This window comes from Corapipo altera, unplaced genomic scaffold (assembly GCF_003945725.1).
Source record: "Corapipo altera isolate COAL_440 unplaced genomic scaffold, ASM394572v1 45, whole genome shotgun sequence".
Classification (NCBI taxonomy): domain Eukaryota; kingdom Metazoa; phylum Chordata; class Aves; order Passeriformes; family Pipridae; genus Corapipo; species Corapipo altera.
Genome location: NW_020884877.1, coordinates 11,711,709 through 11,735,453, shown reverse-complemented (window position 1 = coordinate 11,735,453; position 23,745 = coordinate 11,711,709). Strand labels below are relative to the sequence as shown.

At 36.4% G+C, this 23,745-nt stretch overlaps 1 protein-coding gene across 2 annotated transcripts in view; it reads left to right on the top strand.

The window, feature by feature from the left end:
• Positions 1-22,924, top strand: part of AGPS (alkylglycerone phosphate synthase) — a 54,519-nt gene extending 31,595 nt beyond the window's left edge. The window contains exons 12-21 of one of the 2 annotated variants that reach the window (XM_027636922.1): positions 1,455-1,506; positions 3,318-3,394; positions 5,508-5,620; positions 7,220-7,289; positions 8,229-8,290; positions 10,069-10,158; positions 10,589-10,688; positions 11,449-11,514; positions 12,297-12,354; positions 19,550-22,924. In XM_027636922.1, coding sequence (XP_027492723.1) covers positions 1,455-1,506; positions 3,318-3,394; positions 5,508-5,620; positions 7,220-7,289; positions 8,229-8,290; positions 10,069-10,158; positions 10,589-10,688; positions 11,449-11,514; positions 12,297-12,354; positions 19,550-19,671 — 810 coding nt within the window. In that variant the 3' untranslated portion in view covers positions 19,672-22,924. The remainder of the gene's footprint in view (positions 1-1,454; positions 1,507-3,317; positions 3,395-5,507; positions 5,621-7,219; positions 7,290-8,228; positions 8,291-10,068; positions 10,159-10,588; positions 10,689-11,448; positions 11,515-12,296; positions 12,355-19,549) is intronic. The other variant, XM_027636923.1, reaches the window with a different exon arrangement.
• The last annotated feature ends 821 nt before the right edge of the window (positions 22,925-23,745 follow it).

Genomic DNA, 23,745 nt, shown 5'->3' with positions numbered 1-23,745 from the left:
CTGCTTATTTGAGCCTGAACTACTTATTCTTCTCTTCTGTTGCCCCTTGCATCAATCTCAGTAAATATTACAGTGATTGCTATCTGAAAAGCTGTTTCTTTTATGTAGCAGTCCACTTCAATGTAAGAAAGATCAACCTGCAGGTTGTGGGTGGGTTGGTCTCATTTAAAATTGCTCTTATAGCCTTCTTCTGTCAACCTGCCTGGTGAGCTATCTTAGTTCTTCATGTTCCTTCTTCCTATTGTGTGACCAAAGATATATTAACGATATTATGAAGGGTGAACTTGTGAAATTAAGTGAAAGATAAGTATTTCCATATCCATGTGATTAGATGATGGCTAGCTTAAAATTCAGACTGTGTTGCATTCCTCTGGTCATACATTTCAGTATGATTGGACATGACCATCAGAGATTATACAATATAGGCATATACATGAAGCTTACCTAATTGAAAGCATCTGTTCTTACTGTTGTTGATCTCTGCACAGTGCAGAATCTAGATTAGACCCAGGTATGGATTTTAATTGCAGTCTGATGGCAGAGCATTAGACTAGGATGGATTTAACTTTCTTCCTAGCAGTGTAGTGTTAGCTCTCGTATTTGTGACCAATACAGTGTTACCACTCCAGTGTTTTAGCTATAGGTGAACAGTGTGTACACAGTATCAAGGCTTTCTCTGTTTCTTACTCTCCTCGCCAGCAAGTATACTGGGAGCAGACAGGAGGCTGGAACGGAAAACAGTTGAGACAAACAACCCAAATTGACCAAAAGCACATACCGTAAAAAATCATGATCACAGGTAGAACTGGAGGGAGGAGTTTCCCAGGGGTTGCCATTGCTTGAAGACTGGCTAAATATTGGTCAACTGGTGGTAATTGATTGCTTTTTGCATTATAATATTGTGGGGTTTTTTCCCATTTTGCTTACCCAGCTGTCTTTATCTCAACCTGCATATTTTCCCACTTTTGCTCTTCTGATTTTTCTCCCCCATCCCACTGAGGAGAGGGGTAAGTGAGCATCTGTGTAGCACTTAGCTGCATGCCAGGGTTAACCCTCAACAATTAGACTTTTCCAGTGGATCTGTATTTTATGTGTATCTCCAATTACACAGCAACATAAGCTTAATACACTAAATGAGTATCTTTAGTTCATATGCCAATTTAGAAAAACACTCAAAACTTGAAGGTCAAAGTTTTTTACTGTTACTGTATTGGCTTGAGGTTAAACTGAAAATTCTCAATGCATTATATCCAGCCATACCTAAGAGATGTTGCTATTCAAGTGAAAACAAGCTTATAGTTACCCCTTTTCAATGATGATGATAGCCATAGGTCTCTGGTATCAGTGTGCTTTCTTGTATGCTATTTTAAAGTGAAATCTTTATTGTAATGAATTTTAAAACCAGCAGTCATTTTATTCTTCCTCCCTCTTATTCCCCTAACTCTGCCTCCAAGAGATGTGCTCCTGCATCAATTCGCCTTGTCGACAACGCACAGTTTCAGTTTGGTAAGTATGTAGATCATGTTGGAGGAGTGTCTGTTTCCAAGGGGTTTTTAGTAGCTTAAGTCTGTTCTGAGTCATAATTCTTTTGCTCAAAATTAGATAAAGAAGGCAATAAATCCAAAGTTCAAACTCCAGATAGTGCCATAATGTGTAGTTTCAGAAAACAGAAACCTGTCTTTGTCTCTGGGGAAACAGTATCAACTAGTTGAGTCAGTAAACAGCCATGATCTGCATATGAATAGGTGAGATGGGTTTTTGCTACATTTTCTTTCTTGACATAGTCTCCTGGTGAGTTTGAAATTCTGGAGTGACTTCCTCTATTTTGCTGTACAGTAGCTGAAACATTTTCTTCTAAGGGTATTAATGAGAAGTTGGATATGAAAAAAAATTAGAATGCCAGCACCTTACTTTGAAAGTAAGTGGGTTGATGCCTTTAAATTTCATGAAAGCATCACAATTGGTACACAGATTCCTTAGAAGTAGTAGGTTTTTTGTAAATATTCCGATGTGGCAAAATGTGAAGTGTGACTGATCTTGAAAACCCCCATTTTAATACCACTTCAACAAATCAGAATTTCTGAAACTTCTTTTAGACAGAAACCTCAGTAATGAATCTCTGCTTCAAATGGCATTAATATGATGATGTTGAGAAAGCTGAATTTCGTTTTTCAAACCAAGGAAATGGGGATTTGTTAGACCCAAGAGCCCAGCAAGCCTTGCTGCTTGTTTGCTCACTCTTTTGTGTTACACTATTTCACTCAGACATTTCCAACAGAAGGCAGATGCATTTTTTTTTTCTTTTTCATTGGGAAGCACATTTGACCAATTACAGGCTTTAAACATAGTTTCAGGTGTGTCAATATAGATTTTTCTTGTAGTCACTATTAATTAATTTTTTAGATTGTGATTTAACAAATTCATGTCCTTTTATTATCTGGTGCTTTTTTGTGTGCTTAGTTAAGTGTGCTTGGAGGTATATTCCTTGGTTTGTATCAGCAGAGAGAGTTCCTCTTTACTGAAGAGGAAAGTGGAGGAATCAGTTGCTGAAGTTCAAGTGTTATTCAGGAGGAAATACTTTGTGAAGTATTTTAGAAGAAAGTATCATGTAAATGATGCATAACTTTTTATGAATTGGGCTCACAGCATGTAGGCCAGATGCCAGGCTGCTAGAGTGAAGCAGTAATGGGAATTCAGAAGTTGTTCGTGACTGAAAACAATGGAACAAACAGTAAAAGACTTTCATCTCAATTAAATCCAGTCCTGAGGCATAGATGTTAATTTAACAGGCTCCAAGACACCATTTATGTATCCTGGTAATTTTAGTTCCCCGTTTGTCATTAAGGAAGCAATTACTAGCTTTATGTAGAAAACTTCACACAAGTGACATAACTGTTAAGGAAAAAGTTGCTTAACTTCTAACTTGAACCATTTTTGGCTGTTTGTTTCAGTGGTTTTGGCATAACTTTAAAAAAAGGTCACTGATTTTTACTGAGTTTTGCAGTGTAAAAATTAATTAAGTACTCTTTTAAAAATTTTCCATGTACCATAGGCTTGTGAAATCTAATCTAGGACAGCCTTAATTAAAGTATCAAATATTTGTGCACAGTTGAACATATGTCTTCAAAAAAGTAATGAAACCTTTTCCTAAATCATTTTCTAAATGATTAAGACAATTCTCTTTGATTTTGATAATCAAAGTGCTCCAAGCAATTCTAGCAATTTTGACTACCAAGCCATTTTTTATTTACCCACTGAAGTAGGAATCTTAAGAGCACTGTTTGCCTTAACGCATCTTTTTCTGCTTTTTGCCAAAGGTCATGCTCTTAAACCACAAGTTGCTTCCATTTTTACATCATTTTTGGATGGACTGAAAAAATTCTACATCACAAAGGTAATTTGGGGGTTTAATACTGTTTCAAACTTTGCGTGCTGTTCATAAAATTCAAGATTTTTTACCTAACTGCTTCTAATGCAGCTGAGTTTGTTCTAACTGATACTGCAATGTAAGATATATTAACCTGATGTTCTAAAGGTGGTTTAATTCAAACTGAGATAATCTGTTTGAGGAGTTATTACATGAGAGCTGTTGTCACTGGTCATACCTGTACCTGAGATTAGTGTGCCTTTGTTTGGCAGAAAATCGGTGACAGTGGGAGACTGTAACTAATTTATCCAGCTTGCAGACCAGTGATCATCAGTTAATATTGATGAAGTGGGGCTAACACTACAGTTTATTTTTCACTTCACAGGTTTTGTCACGGCATGATCTACCATGTTATTAAAACGAAACTAGAATTTTGTGAGAATCTCAAGATATTTGTCTTGATTTGCCCATATCAATTGGCTTTTTGTCTTTCTGGAACTCATCCCTTTTTAACCTAGAATTTGGTGATAAAATACCACTTAGGCTTTTGTATTAAGTAATTTGTCTTAATGTTGAGTTTTCCTCCAAATTAGCTAACCTAGAGAGTTCCTGCAAATATGGGTATTCAAATGTAGAAAATTGCATTATCATGGATTTGGATGACTGTTAGATAAGAGGAGGTAAACATTCCATTCATATAACAGGAACAGATATTCATATGAAGCAATATGATAATACCAAGTGTCTTCGAAGAGTGGGCTCTGCTTTTGAAATACAGTGACTAGTGTTGATTCTGCAGCTTTTTCTTGGACTACTGAAGTGGGAAATAACACATGTCTTGGGACTTCTGTTGTTAGGGAATACCTATTAGGTTTTGAGATGGCCCAGAAATTTTGCCTTCCACCCTGACCTACTGTAGTGCAGGAATGTCTTAAGTAGTAAAGGTTTTGGCAGCAAGATTGTTGTCAGGTTGAAGCAATCCTAAGCCAGCAGTATCTACTGCTTCTGCAGTCAGCAACAAACATCACTGCTTCTTGGGATATTGTATCACAAAGTGATGTTGTATGCCAATTACAATTCTTTCAGCTCTGTAGGAGAAAAAAAACTGTGGAGCAACAAGAGAAATGCTATGTAATACTGATGCACAGATCCCAGGCTGGTGACCAATCCTTGGCTCTTATGTTAGGGCTCACTCCCCTGGTGTGTATGAGCAACTGCTGCTTCAGAGAAATTCCCAGCTGGGTTGGGAGGTAGGAGTAGACAAAAGGAATAATTTTAATGATCCTGAGACTGCTATTGCAGGTGTTATTGGGACCAGTATACTGAAATCCATCTTATACCTTATTTCATCTGCGAATTTGGGAATGTTCACTGATAGAAGAATGCTAGGTATTGCTAGGAACTGTAGTTCCTCCAGTGCCTCTTAAAGACAACTATAAGGTGTTAACTGAGCATTACAGCCAAAAGATGGCAGAATAGATGAAAGGATTCATACGAAATGAAATACAAGTGGTTCTAGGACAAGAAGGGACTGTAAATAGCATCTTAAACTCCAAGGACAGAAATAAAGGTCTATTATCATTGTAGTAAAAGTATTTCTTTCTGTTTCTTAGCTATGCTGTTTTTGTAGGACTAGTGGGTAAGACAGATCCTTTGCCTGGTGAGGTATATGCAGCTTTGCAGCGGTTTTCGTGATGTTTTATTGGGGTACTGGGATTTTCTGTGGCACATGGCTGATACAACTATTTTTAGAGCTGTGACATTTATGGTGGTCATAGTCATCTTCCTGCTTTAATACATGAATAGTTGATAGAATATAAATGTCTCTATTGCTCAAAGCTTTTAAGACCTGTTTTTTCTACAGCATAGGTAGACAGCTGTTATGTCTATCCTGCTTTTTAACAGGAGGAAAAAGATGACAGATAATTTCTGTTATTTCAGTTGACTTGTGTCCTGTAAAGGAAAAATTTAAATGTTTTGGGAGTAAATTTTTGAAAGATTTTTTTTTTCCCAATCTTTCCTGTTTGTTGCAGCAACACTTACTGGCCAGGGCACATGCCATGTATTTGAAATTAAAAACCTGTTGCTTGTATTCCACCACATAGACTATGAATAATGCAAAGTTTGTCTCTCTTTGCAGTTTAAAGGATTTGATCCCAACATACTCTGTGTAGCTACCTTGCTCTTTGAGGGTGACAGAGAGAAGGTTCTTCAACATGAAAAGCAAGTCTATGATATTGCCACCAAGTTTGGGTATGCTTTTCAAAGAACTTTTTCAGTGTGAAGCTGGGATTTAACTATCCAGGAAGAAATTGGTCTACTGTATTTTTGTAGTGATTACTGTATGGATATGTTCTCAGTTTACTAGTTTGAAGTGGCAGCAATCAATTAGCTATTGAATGTTCTCTTTGATAAATAAGGCTTGCAGTAACTCTTAGGTAACTTTACGGAAAAACTTCAGCTCTCTGTGTATTGCAATACAATATTTTACTAAATACAGAATTGATGTTATTAAAATAGAAACTAGCCCTTTTAATTGCTTATTGGCATGGAAGTGACTTGTTTTGCAATACTAGACTCTACATTTTGACTACAGAAGGGGGAGGCAAAATCATAAGGGTAATATTAAATTTTTGCAGAATTGATGTGAGCATATGAATACAAGAAGCTTGTTTGGTTAAAGGAGTGCAGTGACTTTGTGTCCCGTAGACTGTTTTATGTCCTTACAAAGGAACAGAAAACACTCATTGAAGTGGCAGGCTGAGTAGTGATCAGGTAGTTTCTTTCCTTCTGCTTTGATTAAGCATGATTGATGAAAACCGTCATCAAAAGTGTGATTTGTCAAGAATGTACTTTTTATTTTTAAGAAAGTTTTTGCTAATCTTGGTCTCAGCTATACAAATGTACGTATAAGTATTGTTTTATCCATTTCAAGGCTATCCTTTCTGAAATTTGTGTTTTCGTTGTGCTTTTCTTTCTATCACTTCAACCATGAATCCTTTTGTATTTTGGTATTTCAAGATGATGGTGTATTGATAAGGGATGCTTGTCTGTATTAGATCTGTTAGAAGATAGCACTGTCTGTGCTGCTTAGTTAAGGCTATTAGTTAAGTATTTAATGGTTTAACCTGGTTTAAAATGCTAAACCATTTAATGCTTTCATAGTCTAATGTGTCTGTCCTTCTTCAGGATGTTCTCTCCTGGATGTCTGATTTCCCACACACACACCTTTTTGGGATTTATGGGAGCTTCTAGAAAGACTGATTAGGATACATAGCACTTTCTTATTCTTAGAAACCAATAGTTAAAAACAAAGGCTTTCATAATGATCCTTGATAGACTAGTGAAAGCAAGGCTTCCTTTTTCTTTAGTGCTATGGCTTTTGTGTTTGGAGTTTTTTTTTTAATTCATTCACATCTCTTACACTTTTGGGATCTAAAGTCAGTCTTGCTCTCATGACCTGGGAGCATACAAGTGCACAAATTCAACATGCTTAGAAATATAGTTACACATGTTCCTGTAAATTAATATCCTGGATATACTATGTCAGCTTGTGTTTCTCTGCTCTTTTGTGAGTTTTGAAGACTGTTATTTTAAGATCACATCAAATGTTTTGTTATGTTCATCTTTCTTCTGGTTATTGAATGAAAAGACAAATGCAAAGAGTTAAAAGTCTGGTCTGAAGTAAGTTCTGTTTTTTTAGTGAAGAGACCCTACTATTTTCAACTACTGTAACACATCTTAGACAGCTAAACTAGCACAAGTGTTTAATAATCAAAGTTATTTTAAAAATATTTTTGTAAATTGGTGACTACTTTGCTGGAAATTTAATTAAATTCTTGTAAATTACAGTGGCTTGGCAGCAGGAGAAGATAATGGACAGAGAGGATACATGCTGACATTTGTCATCGCGTACCTTCGGGTAGGTCAGCTTTTGTTTGTCTGCTGAAACTTCTGTTAATTAATATAACAAAATATAGAGATATCTTTTTGAAGATGCTTTCTCTGAAATCAAAGTGCAGGTTACCTTGGATGATATCTCAGACTTCTCTTAGAAATTGTATCTCTTCCATTTCTGACTAGTGATTATTCATGGAACTTCATCTGCAAAATACCATAAAGACATTGATTTATATTCTTGTTAAAGAAATAGTTTCTCATAACGGATAGAGAAAATTAGATTGAAGATTCACAGGTTGAATGGAATCAGTCTTGGAGAGTACTTGAAATACTCATATGCTCACTTGGCTTTTTACTCTTAGGAGATCTGCTTATGACTGTGGTTTGAATCAGAATTCCAATATAATGGACCTTTTGTCTAAACTGCTGCAGCTGTTCTTATGAATTTTAGTCTTACTATTTGAGATTTTTTATTTTTCAGAATAATATGCATATCCCAAGTGTTTGATTTTATTTGTCTTTTATAGTCAGGGACAAATCACTGAATTTCCCTCTATTGCAGCAGGCTCTATGTAAAATGGGAAGATATTTGTCTTTATTCTACCTAGATAGTAACTACATTCTAAATAAATATTTCTACTAGGTGTTATGATGGTTAGCACAGTGAAGCTCTTGGCTTGCTACTATAGTTATACAAGTATTTCATTAGTGTAGCCATACTGACAATCTGACAAGTTGTCTCACTGTAGTCTTGACATCAAATATTTGTTCTTTGTCTTTAAAGAGCTTCCCTATTTCCATAATAATAAACTTATGTCTCTGGGACAGATGGGTGGTTTTGCTAAATTAGGATTTCTGTTTTTCTCATAGAAACTAAAAAGTTGTTCAATTGTTAGCTGTGTAGCATACACTGGATGTTGATGCTGAATGTTACTGATAATTTCCTCACTCTATTTGTTAGGACTTGGGCCTGGATTACTATGTAATAGGAGAGTCATTTGAGACGTCTGTTCCTTGGGATAGGTAAACTGTGATTACTCTTTAGAATTTCTTAAAACTTGATTTCATTCAAATTATTCCTAACTCGTGTTTGCTCATGGGGATACTTAGTTTAGGCCTTGTGTCTATTTAATGCTCCCTGATGTGCCTCAAGTCTTGCACCTCTGTGTCCTTGCTAAAGTTGCTAGTAAATTACCTATCAGGGTTTTATAAATGCAATGTGTCAAGCATTCAGTAATATTTCTACATAGGTTAGCTTATTGTAACAAATTTAGAACTTGAAACTGCACATTGAATTTGCCAATTGAAATTGCAATTGGTGACAATAACTGCAATGGGTGATGAGCAGCCATGTGTGTGGGATCAGCTGCATATTTCAAAGAGAGAAGTCTGTAGTGAAGATAAAAAAAACTTTTACGTGTATTTAAATAAGTTTTTTCTTTCTCCAGTAGTGTAGGGAAATGAAAACTGAAAAGGTAACTTTTGCCCAGGATTAAGATCTTTTTCCTAAGCTTATTTTATGTGTTAGCTGTGGTTGAGAAACATTTGACTGCAACAGAGCTTAATATACAAAATCAGTTTGGATGCTTCTGTCCATTTGGTAAGCCAGAAGTCTCTTAAGCAGGATCTAAGGTGATTTGAATCAAAGCTTTACAGCATTCAGTGCAAAATCTGATGACTTAAACTGCCAAGCTTGTATCCTTGCTGTTGAATTTAGTGGCAGTGATAAATTCCAGACCCTGTTTGAAAATTGGCAAAGTTATATTAAGTGAGTGGAAGAAGTTTGAGGGCAATTTTAAAGCAAAAGTGCTCTTCATTTTAGTTTAGCTTTATCAATTTTGAAGCATGCTAACTGCTTAGTCACCAATTTGTTTTGCGTCTCCCACGTTTCAGAAGAGAACTTAATTTTTATCTAAAATATAAGAAAATATTTAAAATTATCCTCACCAAAGGAAATGCTTTGAAAACCTTTCTCTACTTTGACTCATAAGAACCATGTAACTTTCCATAAACTGATTAACTTGTTCCTTACAGATAGCAGATATTTGAATAAAATATTTAGCTGACTTGCTTATTCGTTAAATGGTTTAAGTTTCTCTTGTATTCTGTTAATCTTTAAAGTAGTTTTAAATCTGTGTAAAATGTCTTAATGTGAATTGTACAGTATAGCACTACAGACCTTTGTGGGAGAGCATATTGCTGAAGAAATGGTTATTTGAAAAACAGGGATTTCTTTTAGTTGCATCTTTGGTTGCACCTGGGTCTGTCCTAGAAGATTTAAAAAAACCCCAACAGAACAAGTATGGCTTATGACAAGGTTTAATAGCTCATTGCCATATTAGAATTATAACATTTCAAGCTGGCAGACTAGTGTACAGCTGAAGAATCTCCAGGTTCGGCCTTGCAGCATTAAAAGGCCTCCGAGTTCTCAAGTTTTCTACTGTATTTGTCAACTACTTTGCCAAAAATTTGAGGCTATTTTCCTAAGAAACTTAGTAAAAACATACAGAAGTAGGTAACCTCCTTTTTTTTGAACCACTTTTACCACCTCTTCATTATGAAAAAGAGCTTTTAGGTACTCTGTTTCAAAGTAAACTTGCTCTTCAGAAGTGCAGAAAAAGCAGTACCAGTGGTCTTCATGAGGACTATTCTTAGAATAGAGCTAGTTCACTCTGACTTTAGAAGGTAGTCTTATGTTGTATTAGATTATGATTTTTAAAAGATTGCTGAGGTTCTTTTTTCTAGAAGTTGTATAAAATCACATATTAAAATTTTATGTTTTAATGTGTTTCCTGTTACAGGGTTTTGGACCTTTGTAGAAATGTGAAGGAAAGGATAGTAAGAGAATGCAAAGAAAAGGGTGTTCAGTTTGCTCCTCTTTCCACCTGTAGGTAAGCCAACAATCTCAACAATTTTTCTTGAATCTTTGATTAGTAAGAGAACTAAGGAAGAGGTCATTAAACTTGCTAGCTAGCAGGTAAAGTAGATCTAGTAATGATGTTACAAATATTAGTAATTTTGACCTTCCTCTTGAAACTGCAAGTGGATTACATGTAAGATTGGGGAATTCAAGTGATTAGTACCACTTGATTAAACTTTTGCTTATATGTACAAGAGTCAAGTGTAATGACTTAAGAGCGTCAACTTTCAAAGTCATAGCATTGAGTTGCTCATGAATTATGACCAAAAAGGGTAAAAATGTTAAAAAAAAAAGATGCTACCCTTTTGAATAAGATAAGTAACCTGATGAATTGTGTAATGTCACATAGTGGTTGGCTTAATATCATAAAGTTTTGTTTGTAATACAGTTTTCTTCAACAGGGTGACACAGACTTATGATGCAGGTGCATGTGTCTACTTCTACTTTGCCTTTAACTACAGAGGAATTAGTGATCCTATTCATGTCTATGAACAAATTGAGGTAATGTATAAAAGAACAGTAGTTACAGGAGAGAAGCTGATGTCCTGTAATATATGCTGAACCAATTAGCCAAGCTAATGAAATTTTGCAGGAAAGAGCTCAAAAGTCTGTTCATAAAGCTTTGATCATTAGCAGCTAGGAAAAGAGGTGTAGTACATCAAGTAGAGAAAAGACTACCAAGTGACTATTTTAGGCATCAGTAGATGAATACTTCTGACTGAAGTATAGGAAAGCTTGACCTGGAGTTTCTTGCATGACAGAAACTTTAAACCTTAAAACCCAAATCCACGGGAACCTAGTCTTCCTTAGTTCCAGTATTTACAAAGCTACTTCTTTTTCTTAATACTCAGTCTGTAAAATGAGTGGTAGAACTTACCACAATACTTTATTAATAGTGCTGCATGTAGAGCATAATGAAATGGGAGTGTCTGATGCTATTTTTGTTGAGCCCAGATAAGTGCTGGTCTAAGTCTGGTGCGTTAGACCAGTTGTAAGCTGCTTCAACATTTCCAAAGAGCTCTGGAATAACTCTGCTTGACACTTTGGCTGATGAAACGTTATACTTACCTAGTTGGGGGAAACTAGTATCCTTGTTAGCTTGAAGATGTACATTCTTAGAAGGACTATGGCCAAACTGCTTTTTGTCCTATTTTCTGTTTCGAATGCTCAAACTTCAGCACCAGAAAATTGCTAATATGACTGTGGAGAAATAGTCAATATTTATAACTAGGATATCATTCTTCTCATGCTTATTCTTTAGAAATTTCTCTTGAATTTGGCAAGCAAAGTTTTATCTACAAGTTCTGAGGCTCCTATGCTGTTGCGTGTAGGTCACTGAAAAATGTAATGCTTGAGTGCTTATTTAATGAAACTTTACTAATACCTAGATACTACTTTTTATTGGAATTAGTTAGCAGTGTGATTACCTGGATGCATGTCTTCCATTATAGTAACTAAATTTAACCTAACAAAATGAGTTTATGACCAAGTATATGTGTTCTATGGCAGACTGAAAAAATCTCTAACTGCATATGTGCAGTTATATATGTTATTCCTAAAAAAGTACACTTATTTGAAAAAAACATGTAGTGCTTGTGCTTAGAAAGGCTTTCATTGTTACATCTTCTGATCTCTCTAACCATTCATAATCAGAGCTGGATGGCAAAGAAGATTCTAGAACGCTAAAGTGTTTGTATAATTCTTACAATAAAAAACTAAATTTTGTTTTCTGCCGTAAACTACACCCATGAAAGGGTTGTCAGTTGTAAAGTACCTTACTGCCTCAACCGGAATCTTGGAGATCTGGGTTTAAACACTGATCTGAATAAGGATCTTGAATCATTCTGGTGTGTTTTCAGGCTTCTTTGCTGAAAGTTAATTGTCTTTCAAATGAACATCCCAGTCACTGGACTACTTTAGTTTTAGCAAAGAGTATTCTATTTGGGAGTAATATATTTGTTGTAAGCGATGCAACCTGTATTGTGTGCCCTAATTACTTCTGAAACTTTCCATACACCTGTGTGTATGACTGCAATAGCAAGCATTTCAGAAAATCAAAAAAATTTTGTGCATTTTCGGTTGACTAAATACCATGTCTTTCAAATTTAGAGGGCTGCTAGAGAAGAAATACTTGCCAATGGAGGAAGTCTTTCACATCACCATGGAGGTAATATTCTCAGTCTAATATTAGTTTCCTTGATATTGCTAAATATTCATGAGTACGTAAAATAGTTTATAGTAGAACTTTGAAAAATATTTCACAAGCATTAAGTGAAATTACTGGAGGAGGGTCAAGGGGGAAGGACATCTCTTGGGATTCTTTCTAGAAACTTCTCACTCCTTTGCTAGTTTGATCAGTTTGTCTTAAGCAACTTCTGTTTATCTTTGTGCAGATATATATTCAGTTATAAAGACTTCAAATGGGAGTTCCACAGTTTTAAGACAGTTTAGAGTCCCTTGTGGCTCATTGAATGCTGTTAGCCCAAATTCCAGAGCACTTAGGCAAAGTATCTGCATAAAAGAGCTAGTGACTTTAAACTGGGCTATGTTGCAATCTAACATTATTGCATAATTGATGTTATGTAAGTGTTGATATTACTGGCTTGTTGTCTGGTAAGTTCTAGTTATTCAGTTTCTTCTCGTGGAGTTTGGGGATTACTTGTCCTGTGTTACTAGCATCTTCACAAGGTATTTTGTGCTTCAATATTAAGAATCAAAGTCATGTATAAGTGATACTTCATGTACTTGATGCTTTACATATGCTTTTCCCACAAACTTTGATAGCCTAATTTAACTATATGTGACCTTTGTAATGCTGTAACCTTGGATGTCAGGAAGACTTGTTGTGAAGTCAGTTTGATTTGTGCCCCTAGCTTCTTGAAACTGGTTACCTTGCTGCGTTTCTTCTCTCTGTTCTCTTGGGGTATTGCCTGGCCACAGATATAAGAGCAAAGAGGATGGTTGAAAACTAGACAAAACCTTTTTAATTCTCAAAGCTCTCTATGGGGAAAAATATGAAGGGCAGAAGCTGTGCTTTAAAACATGTTGGTGACTTCCTAGACTTGAAACTTTTAGGTGTGGCTGTTTTCAGGCATCTTGCTTTGTGATGGAAACACACAAAGGAGTCTGCTTTAGCAGTATCAGGATGTGTAGGTGATAACGTGAGTGGAAACAGTTTCAGTATTTTTTGTTTGATATCCTCTTATTGTCCTCTGATTAAATCTTTAATATGGTGGTGTAGTGGACCTATCAGTTCTCGCACATGTGATGTGGAATTACCCACTTGATGTGCTGTTGTGCTCTCCCTGCTGTAGCAGCTGTATTTTACTGTGACTAGCATTTCATCCACTAACTCACATGCAGCTGGAGCTTGTCACACATTTGGATGTATTTGCACTCAATGTATAAAACACATGCTTACAGCATGTGTTTAACAAGAAAAAAAAAATACTATGTAGCATTTTCAAATTCTTGCACACTTGAACTTTGTAACTTCACAGCTATGGAAAACTGGATTTCTGTTCAACTTCTTATGCTCCTCTAGTATGCATGACTGCCTCTGATACTGATAAGTATTTTCTGCCTTGAGTGTTTTTGTCTGGCAGTTCATTGTGTACAATATTCAAGATTAAGTTTTTCCAATGCTTAGTAGATGTGGTGCTGAGAATTAGCCTCATAGTATCAGTTTTATTTACTGACCTTGTCATTCTTAGCACTAAGACTGGTCTATTGTGTGGGGTATAAGAAAATACTGGTGCAATTCCTTTTGGTATTTATCTTGTAATTGTGATTAATAACAGTTGTTTTCACTATCTGGAAACAGACAGGCTGGTTTGTCTGCCTACAATCATACTGTGATAAATGGAGCTATTTTAGCTCTGGGTTTGTGTATCAAAGAAAACAGATGTAGTCTGGGACTTGAGGCTATAGGAAATACAAAGTCTGCTTACGTCAATCTTCATATACTCCTTTAGTGAAGAAGTGGCCATATATGACAGTCTGGGTGGTGTAAAGCTCTACATTACATCTGGGGAAGGACGAACTACAGGTAGACATGTGGCTACAATCCACAGCTGAGTACTGAAATCATGATACTCTTAACTTTACAAAGAGTAGCTTCAGAAGGACTTAACTTTGGAAATATCTTCCTTCCTCCCCATTTTGGTTTTCATCTTGCCTTACCTATGTCCTACACTTTAGAAAGGGATAGTGGACATTTTCAAGCACAGCTTTGATCCTTCTGCCTTTCTGGACACTGCGCATCTTCAGATTTGAAAGTCATGTAAGTAAGGGTTGGTAGAGAGCCACAGTTAGTGTTTAGAAACTTAGCAATTAAAAAACACTACTAGGAATGATAATTTCTTGTAGATACGAGTTTAAGTATAGATAAATAATTACTCCAGTCATTTATGGCAAGCCCTAAAAACACCCATATGATGTCACACCTTTCATTCTTGAATTCTTGTTTCATTAAACATGCCTAGTTTTGTATGTGTGAAATAACATGTGCTGAGTAGGTATGACTGGTATATAAACACAACTATAACCCCTTTGAGGTACAGCACCAGAAGGGAGATGGTTGCATTTGGACCCAATCCCTTTCCTATTACCAAGCTAAGGACCCATGTAAAACTAAAGAACAGGGTAAAAATTAATGATACATTGATTCCCTTTCAGGGACTGTGTTAATTAAAAGTGGTTACTTAAGGAAACAATTATCAGACTGGGGGGTGCAGGAAAATAGCCCCATTTAGCCACTTAACATAATAGAACTAATTTTCTCCTCCTTTCCCGACAGATTGACTAGAGTAAAGGTTAACCATGTAGCCCATGCTGCATAGGTTTAGCTATAGTATCAATGGCAGTTTATACGGGGGGGGGGGGAAGGAAAAAACCCCCACAACACTAAAAAAAACCCAGTGAAATCCAAACAGACCCAAAAAACCCTGAAAAGAAAACAAAGGAAAAACCAAACAACCCTACACTTTATTTGCATTCAGGTGCATGTTTGACACTGCAGTTCTTTGGCATCAGTAAGAAGCTGTGGTTTAAGTTATACACTGCAATAACTAACCCACACAAACTGCAAAATCTGAAATTATAAAATTCCTTTTTGGGGAGAGTTGAACACGTTCTTTTCTAAACAGGAAAGTATTTCTGCCCTTAGGTTAGTCACTGCAGACTGATCATGCTAAAGCTTGCTAGCATTAGAATTAGCTGAAACTGTGACATTTGTTAGACATGGAGTAACTTTATGTGAAATAATATAATAACACAGTTGTATTTTCCTCCTTGGTCTGTTGAAAGTCTTAATAGAATAGTCATCTTCAGTGCCTTTTCAAAAAAACAAAAAAGCAAAGGACTTCCTGACTCATCAACAGAGAACTTGAAAGTATTTAAACTAAGATACCAAGCAAAAATGTGCAAGATGATGTGGTGATGGTGTTAATGATGTAGTAGACTTGACGTACACTGGTCCAGTATACTCCAGTGCTACTGTGCATTAGATTAGTGCACTGACCTTTCTCAGTATTGCAGAGTTCCTCCTGGAAGAGTAATAACATGTTGATTTCTAAGAGCAGAGAGCTGTTTCCTATAGACTACTAGCTCCAGGAAGAGCATGCAACAGCTGTAGAGCCCCATCCTTCTTAGGACCTGTCACTGCTGCTCCTTTTGCAAAGCTACTGTTATGCAGTAACTGCCTCTTCAAGTTGAAGGGGCTGGAGCAGAGGAAGTCTAGAGCCAAGTGCAGTGCCACTAGAGCCTATTTCCACTGGGACCACACAATGCTATAAATTTATACTCTGCATAGGTGTAGACTTATTCCTAGACTCAGTCAGCTACATGAAAACTTTCCTTACAAGACTGTTCATGTGTGCCCTAATACTTCATATTCCAAAAATGAGAAAAACAATTGCTGCCTGCTCTTTGCTACCTCCATTTTTAGCAGCCAGACTTTTGTAGCCATCCAGATGCATTTTCCAAAATGATCAAGTGGAAAGGGCAATGGAAGCTTGAACAACTTTGCCAGTGAAACCAGCTAAGGGCTGGACCAGCATGTATCAGAGCTGGGAAAAAGTTACTTAGCCAGTTCACGTGTTTCTCTTTCATATATGGACTAGAATGATAGGTAAAACTTAAAAATAAAATTGGTGTTGGACCTGTCTAGAGTTGCTACTGAACAAGCTTCTTGGCTTTCTGATCCAAAGTACCTTGTGTGAAGTAGGCTTTCTGCCATGCCAGGGTGTTTGTACTGTATGTAATAGACTGCAGTTCAGATTGGAGATTTCTGGGTTCCTGGCAGTGAATGTTTTAAGGCATTATTCGACTGCTCAGCACACCTCAGGAACAGGCCACTTGCCACTTGTAAAACTTGAAAACTAATTCTGTTGTACTTCATATTGGATAATTAAAATCACAGAATCACAGGATGGGTCAGGTTGGAAGGGACCACAGTGGTCCACTCTCCCTGCTCAAGCAGGGTCATGCTAGAGCACATTGCACAGGATTGCATCGTGGGACTTCTTGAATATTTTCGGTGAGGGAGACTGTGCAACCTCTCTGGTCAGGCTGTTCCGCTGCATGGTCACCCACACAGTAAAGAAGTTCTTCTTCATGTTCAGGTGGAGCTTCCTGGGCATCAGTATCTGCCCGTTGCCTCTTGCCCTATTGCTTGGCACTACTGAGAAGAGCCTGGCTCCATCCTCTTGACACCCTCCCTTCAGGTGCAAGATTAAGTCTCTCCAGAGGAGAAGATGTAAGAAGGGAGGGCTGTGTTTGTTTCCAGCTGGGGCAACAAGGATTGTGTGAATTATGGTGTGTGTAGCTGAGTTGGCAAGTAGTAACTTTCTAAGCTACTAGAAATTGATTGTACAATGTTATGCTGATTTGAGAACCTTATTAATAATTTTATGATGTAGCATATAGAATCAAGTGATTTGGATCTCATGTTTTAATTGAGAAAAGCATATTTTGCTGAAAGCCTTTAAGTGGTAGATGCTTGTATCAATTCTTGTTCTGTGCACTGTCTCACATCAGTTCTAGATAAATGGCATCATATAGGGCTAAAACTAAAAATCTACTTTCTCTAGGCTAGAAGTGGGAAGTTGGCTTTCTCTAGTCTGTGATAAGATAAGGTTTAACTGAGACCTTATTGTTACGGAAGTTAAGACTTCCTTGGCTCAAAGCTGTTCTTTGGCCAGTCTTAGAGTGGAGGTAAGCAACTTGGTCACTTGGAATTACTTTTATGTTCACAGTAACATCTTTTACTAGTATGGCATTTTCTTCCTCCTTTTCCCTTCTCATCCTTGAAGCTAATTGGATTGTCCTGTGGAGGAGGAGGAACAGAATGTTTATAATGCAGAACTAACCTGAAGTGAAACAATATATAAATGACTTTTTTGAGGGCTGCTCTCATCTGCGTAGAGCCTTTCCTTCTCTTGGTCTACTTTCTGTTTTATCTGATGGACCAGCTTAGAGTTCTGAGAGGTTGCTTCAATGCTTTTTAACTCTAATATGAAAATTTGAGTAATTGAAAAATCCATGTATATCTTATTGACATGAACAGTAGAAGCAGAGGATCATCTTTGCTGTTATAAAGGGTTAAAATCTTTGCGTTGAGCATGTTTGTGAAGGACTGCTGGTAACTGTAGTACAGCTTTTTTTCTTTCCAGTTCACTAATCAGATGTATGTTAGATTTATTATCTCAAAAGTATAAACCATAGAAAATTTGACAAGATAGATGTGTAAATTATCACTTTGACAGAACTAATGATGCACTCCAAGCACCTTCTGTTTTCCAGCACTTGGCGAGCGACTTCATTAAATATGCAACGACTGTTTGGTGCTGCTCAGACAGTAGTTCAGTTCCTTGTGGAATTACATTATTACTGGAGGTGTAAAAGAGGCAGGCATGCTAGCTGTTGGGCATCCTGCTGTGATTCTAATGTGCTCCATCTTGTTGGAGCAGTTGTTTGCAGTCTTTTCAGGACAATTACATCCATAACCACAGAACACATTCACTGAAACTATATTACAGATAACAGTTGAGAATAGTAATGACTGTTCTTCAGCTGCTTGTGTAAGAGCCAGTGTGAGTGACTTAAGGTGATGGTCAAGCCACATCCATGATTTGGGTTTTTTTGTAGAAGTATTAAAGTTTTCCGAGGTAAAATTCAACCACATCAGCTCACTCAGGCAGTCACATTGTAGTGATAGTGTATTTACAGATGGGGATTTTTTCCTGAGCTGGGTCCACAAAATATAGCACAGTTCCTAGCACATAACAAATATAGCACATAACAAATTCTTTTGTCCTTCAGTTATGGTCTTTGCTCTTGACACACATGCTGCTAATAGTTGTTTTCTAGCAAAGTGCACATTTCATTCTGTCTCACATTATTTGCTTTTTCTGTTGGCATTGTGACTGGCTCATATTCCTTAAGGTATAAACAAATATACTCTGTTCTCCAGAGGTGTCCCTGTAATTTATTATTCTGATGACAGTTTGATGGTTACCCTGAAAACAGGGCACAAAAGATGGCTTGAATTTAGCTTCAGATACTCTTAAAGCCTCTGTCTCTCAAACCTTTACTATATTGTATCATACTGACAAATGAATTGTGTTTCAGGCTGACAAGTTAAATGCTATACTGTGTTTAATGAAAAAAATGTCCTTAGTTTTGAATGATCTGCTAATCAGAGTTGACGATTTTGTTAATTAGCATGTGAACACTCGGCTATTTAACAGGACTATTGTGAGAATTCAGTGAAAGGACTTAAAAGACTGTTTCAGCTTTGCTTTTTGTTTGTTATAGGTAGTGAATATTTTTACGTGAAAAACTAAGCTCTTGTGTAATGGTATTGAGCAATTACCAGCCAGCACAGAAGTTTTTGAATTAAATATTAAACCCTCTTTGTAGGAAACGATTTTTTGCTATTTAAACCTATACTGGTTTAAGCTTGATTATTGAGTTTTGTTTTCAGTTTAAAGAGATCAAGAAATGCAGGGTTCTGCTTTTTAGTAATCTCCTCTACAGTTTCCTAGTTAAAATTAGTTTCTGGCTTTTTAAAACTTATACTGATTCCCTGTCTTAATAGAACATGTGATTGCAGCCTAAGCTTCATCTAAATTTCATGGTTTCTAAAGAAAGTAGACTGTGGAACACAGTCTTCCTCTGGGAGTATGCTGAGCTTAATGAGCTTGATAGTCTGGTGGGCTCAATAAATCAAATAAAGCAAAACATTTCTCATTTTTGAATAAAAGCATTTATCACACAGTGTTTATTCATTCATGTTTGCAAGATTGATTGGCTCCTTGAATCCTGCCATATATTGAAACACTTTGTTTTTGTTTTTCCAGTAGGCAAATTGCGGAAGCGCTGGATGAAGGAGAGCATCTCTGATGTTGGCTTGGGAATGCTGAGATCTGTTAAAGAATATGTGGACCCCAATAATATCTTTGGAAACAAAAATCTTTTATAAAGCCCTGCACAAATGATGTACTAAAAATTAAAAATTACTGTTGAAATTCCTCCACTTTCATTGTATTGATATCCCAGTAATCAAATATAACATAGATTAAACTTTAAAAACTAGTAACTTACATTGATTTTTTGCTACTCCCTTCCCCCTCCCCCCAATAAAGTGTAAACATCACTGTTAATGTTTATGGACTTTTACTTACAATGCTCTTAAACAACCCACTGGGCACAAGTACCAACCAGGAAATGCAAATTTGTTTTCCAAGTTTGGTGTAACACAGCTGACAGTATTTTCAATGCTGGATACTGCCAGATGTTTCTTACTTAAAGAATCCCCTACAAGGAGGACAAAGACTGACAACTGTGTTTTCTACAGAAGCAGCTGCTCAACACAGCCTCTTGCTAAAGGAAAGCTGCTAAGAGACAGATGAGAGAACACCAAGGAGTACCTCACTGTACTGAAGGATTAAGTATGTAACAGACTTGTAACCAGCAAATATTTAGAGTACAAATGTAGGCTTTGATCAAAAGAGACAGTGTAAGTCAAATTACTAAAAACTCAGTAGTCTCTCACTGTAGTACTACTTGAACTGTTCTGAGTTGTATTTGCATTGCTGGGATAATCTTAAATTAATTGTAGGTCAGTCACTAAGTTTTGTACAATGGACATTTCTCACTGTATGTTGAAAACAGGTTTGTAACAAAATTTTGCGTTCATCTGTACTTCAGTCCTAGTGTGTATGGTTTTTGATCCTGTTTTGTTTGTTTTGCACAGATGCAAAATATCTTTATCAGCTAAAAAAAAGTTTTGGCTATTCAAATGAAACTGCCCAGCACTGTCTTTTGAAACAGTCTTAACAGTTTAATAAAACACTTAAGTGGACAACCTAATGTTATCCTGGAAGTGAGATTTCCCATTTAAGTTTTGTACAGTTTCCTATGGCCTTTATGAATCATTTATTTACTTCACAAGTAGCAACAATTTTAATTGTCCATTGAACTTTATGAAAATTAAATATTTTCTTGATCAGTATCATGTGAGAGTAAGCATTTTTACATTGAAACTTGAATATTAATCAGTAAAATAAACTAAAAGAATTTGTCAGTAGTCATGATCCATTTTTAAGGTGGGTTCTTTCTTAAAGCAAATTATCCAACTTTTTGATAATTAATGTAAATGCATAGGATAGAAGAAATACAGACTATCCTTTGAGGACACTGTCTCTCTAGCCAAGTGCTTCACAGCTCTGTAGTGTCAGTTTGGACACCTTTTGTATTGGTAGTGCCCTTAATGAGGAGAAAAAGATAAATCGCATTTTTGTTTTTAAACTATTTTAGAATACTGTCTAATTAGCTCTCAGTTTTGGTAATATACCAAAAAGAGTTTAAAGTGCTTGAAAAAATACTGCATACCAGACAACTCTGAACTTGTTTAAAGACTAATTTCAATGCTATAATTAAACTTACTGAAAAACATGAACACTCAAATCGTCACTTTAAAAATGCATGTTGTCAAGGTATTTAAACTTTTTTATGATCTGCAGGTCATAAGGTAGAATGTTCATGTGATACTTGCAATGCAGCTACATTTATTTGGAATGCTCTTTGTCTCATGACATTTCAGCATAAAAATATATTATTTTTTCTCTCCCCCAGAGTTCATATTTCAGCAGTAACCAAAACAATAGGTGTAGTCTCTTTTAGGAAACTGAGCCTTCACACTGTGGTTAAGTGTTCCTTAAGTAAACAAAGGTGTCTCAGCAAAGTGAATCTGCACATTTTTGTGCAGGGCACTCCCTCATCTCACCTGCTGCACAGTGGTGACCACAGGGCCGCAGCTGGTGTCTTGCTTGTATCTCTCTGAAGTGGAGACCTTTCTAGGAGTTGGTAAATATGGTGTTTATGTGCCTCAGTGAAAGTTTAGGTCTAACTATGAAGAATTAATTTTGAAGGAAAGTATGTGAAGCTTTTTTGCAGAATGACAGCACAAAGAGAATTAGAAAAGTACTCATAGCATAGTTAATACTGGTCTCTTAACATTTTGACTAAAGTACAACACAGCTCTATAACATCCTTCCCATTTTTTAATTTTCTCACTATGGTTTGTTCATCCCTTTTTTGTATTGAATGTACACAGGTAAAAACTCCTTATACTCTCTAACCTTTAAATAGCCACGACTTCTGAAGTGATTTAAAACACAGTAGAGATTTTTACTGTATGTCAGTTGTCATAAGGGAAAGTGAAATAACAGGCTATAAGAGTCCCAAAGCACTGTCACTGGATAGCTCTGAGGAAAAGATTAACTACAAATGTAATGGATATTTTTTTCTACTGGCTGCCCTATTACTGTCTTGCTAAGTATTTCTCTGTCTTACGAACCAATCAGAGCTTAGTGAAACTGCAGTTGAAACATATGTATTACTGTCTTTAACTTCACTTTTAAATTCCTAGTGAGAGTAGAAAAAAATGTAATGCAATTTCAGAAGACCTAGATATACACAGATCATTCACCATTTAGATGAAATCCTACTTTCTCTGATACTACAGTCTTCCACCACTCTTCCTTCTGTATCTCTACTTTCTTTCTACAGACTTCACTTCCCGTAGCTGCAGCCTGTTCAGAGATGGAGTTTGATCTGCGCAGATCAGAGGTGTTGATGCCTAACACATGACTTTTGTATTTGCTTGACTATTTTGGCCATATGTAAGTTACAAGTGGTTTTAATTAAGCTTGTAATTACTTCCAATTACATAGCTGCTTCTCCCTTTGAAGGAGGAAAGGTGCAGAGTGACTATGGCTTGACTGTAAAATATGTTTACATTAGAGAGACCTTTATAAAAGTTTTGAGGGGAAAGAAGCAAATCTGTTAGAAGTTGATCCAGGATCTAAATCTTGCAGTCAAAGAAAAACATGTCTTGATTTGACTTACAGTATATTGGTTAAATTAGAGATGTCATCTTTGCCTTACAGCTGTGAACAGAGGCCAGGCCAAATAGTTCTTCCGTAGCAATGTTAATTAACTGAAACAAATCTCAAAGGCAGGGATACATTAGCACTGAAATCCAGAAAACACAAATTGCTTCTCAATCTTGGAACTGTATGTTTATCAAGGTTGTAATTTAATTTTCTGCAAATAAAGCCAAACAGTGTTTGTCATTTTAGTGTGAGATTAACTGTAAAACTTCAGTTGTAATGTTAAGAGATTACAGAACCTTATATTATTAATAAAAAGAAAATTGGCCTAAACAAGTATGTGGTTTTTGTGATGAAACTAAACAAATACATTCTACCAACTTGTCATATTGCTTCACTTTAATTTGGTGATGAACTCTTACCTAAGGAAAACTATTAGGAAAGCTTTGGCGCTTGGAGAGAGAGAGAAGAGATTGACTTTGTATGCTAATTGAAAAGAGATTGAAAATGTATGCTAATAGGAGCTCTGGTTTTTTGTCTCATCTGCAAAACAGGAAAGTGAGAGAATTTCACTGAAGGAAGAGGAAAGCCACACCTGAACACCAAGGCTACCTGGTTCAGAAATTTCACCTCCTCAGTACTCCCTGTTTGGGCAGCACAGTGACCATATTCAACTGCTCTTGGAAAGTTCTCTTAATATAACACAGGAGCATACCTTGTCTTTCTCAACTTCCCCATATTTCAAAGACCTGTTGTACTGAGTTATTGCAACAGGCATCTCATTTCTTGCTGTTGTGCTCATGTCTTACGTAAAACCTCCGTGTTAAGGTCCTGGAATCTGCTTGAAAGTTCTGCGTGCACTAATGCACCATTGTGAGCAGAAGTATTTCTGTTATCTACATTATTGCTATAAAGTCTTTGTGCCTTTTAAGCCAAAATGGCTGAAATCACACAATGCCTGAAAGAGCTGTTGAACTGTCTTGTAATTCAGTCTTAACACATATTGCACAAAAACTGCAAAAGTCATAGTATGCAGGGGACAGAAGAGCTAATGATGAGCTTACCTTGTAGAACTATCACAATTTCTCAATATGATCCAAACTTTTGTGTGCTTGCTCACAGGAGGGAGAAAACTGATAGCCAAGCATTTTATTCGTGTT